The sequence below is a fragment of the Hipposideros armiger genome, unplaced genomic scaffold, assembly GCF_001890085.2.
Source record: "Hipposideros armiger isolate ML-2016 unplaced genomic scaffold, ASM189008v1 scaffold_41, whole genome shotgun sequence".
Taxonomy (NCBI): Eukaryota; Metazoa; Chordata; class Mammalia; order Chiroptera; family Hipposideridae; genus Hipposideros; species Hipposideros armiger.
In genome coordinates, this window is record NW_017731391.1 from 1,143,058 (window position 1) to 1,150,237 (window position 7,180).

The window sequence follows — 7,180 nt, forward strand, 5'->3', positions numbered from 1 at the left end:
TTTAACATAGGAATTGTAGTTTCTGATCAGGAATGTTATTTCTAGGAAGCTCTGTTTTCACAGGTTATAATGGAGACTTAAAGCTTCCCAAGGTTTCACCATGGCTGCATGCCTCATCATATATTGTGTGATACAAAAGAAACGTACTCTACAGCACATTTCCTTACACATTAAGAAAAAATATACAATAGATACAGGAGGATTACTTAAAACATACATATAAATACATAAAGAACGATACTCCAGTTTGAGAAGCAGAAGTAGGTATTGCCAACTCCAGTTCCAGGTTAAGAATTTAGGACCTTAAATGAGAAACATTAAATGGTATCAAAGGGAAAACAACAGGGTGGTCTTGAAAAGAGGAAATGTTAAGCGGTTGTAGCTCCTGATGAAGCCTCAGGATTGTCGGGGATTCTCTAGAAATAAGACCGGTTGACGTGCCTGTTCCTCGGTTCTCAAAGTTCTGAAATGTTGGTCTTGAGTCTCATCAGCAGCATTCATTTTCTTCTACTTCTTGTCTTCACATTCTGGTCTTGCAAATACAAGAGTATAACTGCAGAAGAAAGAAAGAATGACACGTAAATACAGTCTTTTCTTCTCTCATTCATCTCACAACAGAATAGTGATGAAGGTAAGCTGCCGCCACTGGAGACCCTAATACCTGTTTAATTCCCTAAGAAAGATAAAGAGAGGGAGAATCCGTAACATATTATGCTTGGCGACCTCAAAAGCAATGTCTGCGGTTCCCTGACACCAACAGTCAGGCTCGTCTCATGCACGGAAATTTTTTTTTTTTTTTTTAAGATTTTATTGGAGAATTGGGGAAGGGGAACAGTGTTTTTCCAGGACCCATCAGCTCCAAGTCAAGTTGTTGTCCTTCAATCTTAGTTGTGGAGGGCACAGCTCAGCTCCAAGTCCAGTCACCGTTTTCAATCTAGTTGCGGAGGGCACAGCCCACCATCCCATGAGGGAGTCGAACCGGCCACCTTGTTGTTCAGAGCATGCACGCTAACCAACTGAGCCACCCAGCAGCCCCCTGCACTGAATTTTTTTTTTCTAAATGTTTGTGACTCCTGTTGGAAAAATTCCTTTTTTTTTCCTACAGAGCTACAAACTAAATTTCAAGCAGTAAAATATACACTTACTTTGGGCTCCTATTTTAAAAAAATTCAATAAACTAGTTGGTATGAGGCTGAGTGAGCACAACTGAGTATCTTTAAGGTCTTTGGCCCAACACACACACACACACACACACACACACGTGCACACTGTGCACACATCTGCCCCTTTATTTTTTAGAAAGCAGTCACACTGGGGGTAAAATGAAATCATTATTTTCAGGACACCAATAATACTGAACGGCATTTCAATGAGAGGAAAAAAAAAATTAACCTAGATCTCCTAGTCCAGTTGATAGTTATTTCCCTAATTGAAGGTTGTACATAAAACCACAATTATTTGATGACATATGCCAGAAAGCAAGATCTCAAGTTCTCCCAGAAAAAATTTAATCTGGAAGAAAAGGAAGCCTACTTACATGATGTTTTAGGATTCTGTCATTTCTGATGTTGCTGCCTCTCTCTCTCGTTTCTGTGTCTCCTCCTGCGTTTGTGTTTTGATCTCTTTTCCGGACTCGCTGTGCCCTTCTGCTTCCGGAAATTCTACTGCTTTGAGTTTTGGTCCATTTGTGTCTGGGGACTCTTTGGTTAAGCCTCCTGAGGGCTCAGCATTTTCCATGGCTGAGGTTTGGGTCTCAGTGTCATCGACAGTGTCACCTTTTTCATCTTCTTGGGATCCAGACAGCGACTTCTCTATTCTTTCTCCTAACCCAGCACGGTCATCACCTTCCAGCACAGACTTTGTTCCAGTTGCTTCTCTCTCTTCCTGGGTTGGGAGAACCAGCTCTTTAAGCTGCTGGTCATTTACACGGGCGCCTGGGACCTCGGTGGTCATGGTCTCTTCTGCAGCTCCATTCACCTCTTTGGAAATATCTGAATGTGTCTGCTCCACGGTGGTTAGTGCAGACTCCTCTTCGGCTGCAGCAATTTGTGTTTCATCCTCTGCAGAGGCCTGACGTTCCCCTTCTTCGTCAACTTTCTGTCCAGCTTCCTGGTGGTCAGCTTTTATCAGTTGAGCCGGTGTCGGGCCGTCAGTGGCTATTTCTTCCGTACTTACTAACTGGTCAACGGCTGTCTGAATCACGTTTTGTACGAGTTTGTGGCTCTCAGTCTTAAGTTTCAAAATCTCCTTTTCAGCCTTTAAATCTTCCTCTCTTGTTTGGCTCACTCTGACTTCCTGACGACTAACCTGCTCCTTGTCTTCACCTGACTTCCCTTTCTGGGATGTGGTTTTATCTCCTTCCAGGTCAGCACTGATGCCTTTCTCAGGGGTGGCAGATACGACGACTGTTGTTGATTCTGCCTGAGACTCAGTCCCTGTGGGCACTGCCGCTTCCCCCTGCTGAGCAGTAGAGTCTTCATCTTTTTCAGAGGGTTTTTCTTCTGGTTCTAACTGTGCATGTGCAGACTCCAAAGGTGCAGCTGTTCCTAGAATCGTGACAGTTTCTCCTAGGACCTTCTCCTCCACTGCTGCAGCTGCGAGAGGTACTGATGCCTCAGAGCTTTGAACTTGAATTTCTGTGCAAACCACTTCCACTTGAACTAGCTGAGAACTTTCATCCAAACTGGTAACTTCCTTTGCCCCATCTATGACGGTCACATGAATTGTCTGAACCACTTGCTTACTGAGCTCTTCAGCTGATATTTGCTCAAGTTTCTCTTCACTCACTTGGGTTGGCTTTGCTTCCATTTCCTCCCTTTCTACTTGAACTATCATCTCTCTCTCCACTGGGGTTGGAAGAGACTGAGTATGACTCTGGAATTCAATATCATTCATGTGAAAGTCAGCTTCTGGAGTAACTTCATCATTATGGGAATCTTCAATGATCTCTTTCTGACTGGCGGTTATTTCAGTGTCTACAGACACCTCAAGTCCTTCAACAAATGGTACCTCTTTGGTTCCCTCATCAGCAAACTGGCCAGCCTCTTGAATCACCTCACTCTTTGAAAGAATGGGTACAGTTTCCACGGATACCTCTTTATCTGTATGTTCTAGAACCTCTTCCATTTTTGCATGTTCTGTATTCTCTTCCTGGGATTGAACACCAGACAGTGGAGGCATCTCTTTCAGTGCAGGAACTGCCTCTGCTTCTGTGACTTGTGGTGGTGTACCAGATGCAACCTCATTATCTTCACGGATTTCCATGATCTTGTCTTGATGTGTTATTACAGGTAGCGCTTCAAAATCTGCTACTGGGGTGCTTCCATTGGTCTCACTGTCCGTAAGAGTTTCAGCTGAGTCGGGGGCAACAGCCTGTTCCAGCACAATCTCTGATTTTACCCCAGCCAAGGGTTCAGCTTGACAAGTAGTTATAAGCTCACTGGACTCTACACGCTCTGTGACTTGAGGAACTTTTTCAAAGCAATCTGGGGCGGTCGGCACAATTACCTTCCCTTGCGTCAAGTTCTCAGTTTTAGTTTCTTCTGCCTGTACTTTTAACACCACATCCATCTCTTTCTTCAGGTCTAGCATTTGAGAATCCTCTTCTACTTCTTCCACCTTCTCTAGTATTTTTGATACTCCTTTCTGCACTGGCTGGACTGTGTCTTCTGGCCCTCTGCTATCAGGCAGCTGTGATTCCTCTCTAACTTTTTCTGCGACTGCCTGGAGGACCTCTTGAGTTCGCCTCTCTTGGTCCTCCACATCTGGCATGCTGCCTTCCACCTCCTGAACCGGTGTCGCTTCCTCCGTGGTGTCTGGAGAGTCGGTCAGCTGGGAAACGGCTGAAACCATGTCGGTGGTCTCTTCAGCACCAGAAGCTTCCGTGGCTTCTTCAGCACAAAATGCCTCCGTAGTTTCTGCCGCTGTTACGGCTTCAGAGGTTAATTCCACCTCACTAGTGACTGTATCGTCACCGGCATCTTGGATCTCTGGCAGAGTTTTGGTTACAACAGGGGTTTCCTCTGCAGTGGCTTCTCTTTCAAATACCTCTCCAGGCGGTGGTTTGGCTTCATCTTCTGCTGGCTCGGGAGGTTCTGTCACTGAAGCAGATATCCAAGAAGGTGACCTTTCTTCAATATCGGTAAGGGCCCTTGCCCCATCAATGACAGCCACCGTCACCGTATGGACCAGGCTCTTACTGACCTCCTCAGACACAGAAACCGCCTGAGACTTCTCATGTTTTTTGGCTTCCTGTGCTTCCATTTTTTCCCTTTCCACTGCATCGTACTCAGACAGAGGTACTACCGCTGGGACGTCAGAATCATCTTCGTTGAGGTCTGTTGGCCCTGTATCTTCAATAGCGGCTTGTTCTTGTTTCCCATCTGACCTTTTCTTTCTTCGTCCAGGAATAAACTTCTTAATTGACACCCAAGACTCTTCTTTCCCGGGTTCAATATCTGAAGCCGAATGTTCTATGCCAGTTCCAGAGTCTTCGTTTTTCTCTTCCAGTTTTGACTTGGACTTTTTTCTTGCAGTAACTAATCTTTTAAATGACTCCCAGGTGGAGACCCCCTCCCCTTCAGAGGGGCTTCCTGCTTGCTCAGGTGAGGAGCTTCCTTGCCCTTGATCATGCTCTTGGGAACTAGCAGGAATAGTGTCTGGTCTTGCTTCTTTGTCTTTTCCTGTTTCATCTGGTTTTTGGCTTTCTCCACCCATCGGCTTTGGTCCCCCTTCCTCATCAGAAGATGATGCTTTTCTTGCTCTTTTCTTGGATGATCCCACGCAAATTAAAGCTTCCCAAGATACTGAAGTATCAACCTTGCGCTTTGGTTCTTCTGGCTTTTGCTCGTCTCCATGTCCTTTTACTTCCTCTTGGGTTTCAGAGGCTGCGCTCTCCGTGGACGACAAGGTGGCACTCTTCACCTTATCCAATTCATCTTCTTTATCACTTTCAGAAAGCCTTCTAACACGTTTCTTGGGCGTCACCATCTTTTTGAAAGATGCCCAGGGAGTAACCCCTTCTCTCTTTTTCTCTCCATCAGAAGTTGTTCCCTCTTCAACTTCCTCCTCCTGGTGGGCATCCACTATGCCTTTCTCTAGACACGTGATCTCCTCAGGTTCTTCGGGCGATGAAGCAGAACTCTCGCCCTTTTGTTCATCTGCACTATCGGGAGACTCTGCTGCAACTGGGCGATGTTCCCCTGACTCTTCATCTCCTCCTCCTCTTTTCACTTTCTGTTTCTTTCCAGAAAGCTTTTTTAAGCCAGTGCTAGTAAAAAGTTTCTTTAAAGGGCTTCCTTGTACCTTAACTTTCTCTTGTGATGACAGCATTTCCACCTCACTTACAATGCCTTCAGGGTGTGTGGACGCTTTGTCATCAGGACTTGCTTCAGTTGGCTGGGTATGGTCCCCTCCAGGGGCACACACTGCTTTGGTCTTCACCAGCTCTTCGGCAGGTTCACCTTCCCGAAGTTCAGCATTGGTTTCAGCCAATTTTTCAGATGTCAAGGACGCTTCCATTTCTTCTACCTCCATTTTCTGCTTGTCTGTTTTCTTCTCTATAGTGCTAACATGGACTTCTGCAACAATTTCTACTTTTTCATCAAATACTTCTGTTGCTAAAGGGGCGGTTTTCTCTTCAGGACATCCCTGCACTTGACCTTCAGAGGGCAGCTCCACTTTTTCATATTCAGCTGATAATCTGGCATTGTTCACACTCTCCGTGGTCTCCTGTGGGTGTGGCTGTTCAGAAGCAGCCAGTGTCTCAGAGGCATCTTCTGCCTTTTTGTTGTCGTCTGCGTCTCCTCTTTCTGGCTCTTGCTCCTTTTTCTTCTCTGAAGCTTCCAGCTCATCCTCCTTAGGCTTCCTGAAACTGGTCTTTTTTCGCCAACCAGCCCAACCTTGAGTGAAGAATTTTTTGAAGGGTGATGCTGTTTCACTGGCCATGGGACTAGTTGGAGAGTCTGGAGATTTGGTAGGTTCTTTTTCTTGCTTTTCTTCTCCATCTTTGCCTTCTTCTGCTGCTTGACCAGACTCAGCTTGAAGAGAAATTTCTGTGCTGCTCTGCTCGTGTTTCAGCGTCTCTTCGGGTTTCTCTGTAGATTTTTTCAGCTCACTTTCTTTGGGTATTGCTTCTCCAGTCTCCTGGCTGGGCTCTTGGTGGTCACCAGCCCCATCTGATTCTCCTGCTCCTTCACCTTCATCTTTTCTAACAGTGAGTAGTTGGACAGTGTCAGACTTCTCGTTCTTATCCTTTTTCACAGTGAATTTAAAGCCAACAAATTTAAACACCTTCTTAAACCCAACATCATTAGTCTGGGACTCAGCAGGCTGTGTTAGCTCTTCTAAATTGCTTTCTGAAGGAGGAATCTGCTCAATTATTTCAGGCATTTCCTCTTGCCCATCCTTTGTGATGTCTTGAACAACTGCTGAGTTGGCAGCCATCTCTTTATCTGAGTCTCTTTCACTCACATCTTCAGATTCTCTCTGTCCAACTAATAGCCGGAAAAAAAGAGAGGGGTGGGGGAGAAAGGGGGATAAAATGATTACCATTCAAGAAAACTAAATATTTAAAAACATAACCAATTCATAATTTCTTTAATATCAGGCAATTCCAGGATGGGGTAAAAGTCTTATGGGCCGGCCGAGTGGCTCAGTTGGTTAAGAGCTCGCTCAAGAGTTTGAGCTCTGAGCAACAGCGGTTCGAGTCCAGCCCGAGCTTATCAGTATTTGTGAATCTCAATTGGTAAGGTAGTGTCTGCTTTCAAAAAACCTTTAAAAATTCAGGTTCAAAGGTACTACTCTGCTCTCTCTGTTCCCTGTGAAGGGAAAGTTAACGATCTCAACTATCAAAAACTTAGTTTTATATATAAGTAGCCACAGGATCATGAAGGGTGGGTGGATCAACCAGATGTACATTCTGTAGCAATGCAAACTGGAATCACGTATCACACCCATGATCTTGAATCCATCAAGTTTTAGACATACCTTCCATTTTACAGGAAATATAGGGTTAGAGACATAAGCTAAATAACAACACAAATAAGTATCTAGACAAATCTAAAGAAGGGACATTTTATGTGATAACTAGTCTGATCTCTTCAACAAGCCCCCAAAAGAGATCAGAGCTTCTTGGGGAAATTCTGGGCTGGGTCAGGGAAAGTAAGAGGAACAGTGTAAC

The 7,180-nt window shown here is 44.9% G+C and overlaps 1 protein-coding gene across 2 annotated transcripts in view; it reads right to left on the reverse strand.

Annotated features, from left to right (window-relative positions):
* Window positions 1-6: 6 nt before the first annotated feature.
* AKAP12 (A-kinase anchoring protein 12) overlaps window positions 7-7,180 on the reverse strand; it is a 105,669-nt gene continuing 98,495 nt past the window's right edge. For both annotated transcript variants that reach the window (XM_019638949.1, XM_019638950.1), the window contains 2 exons: window positions 1,538-6,494; window positions 7-553 (listed from right to left, as the gene is read on the reverse strand). In XM_019638949.1, the coding sequence (XP_019494494.1) occupies window positions 1,546-6,494 (4,949 nt within the window). In that variant the 3' untranslated portion in view covers window positions 7-553; window positions 1,538-1,545. The remainder of the gene's footprint in view (window positions 554-1,537; window positions 6,495-7,180) is intronic.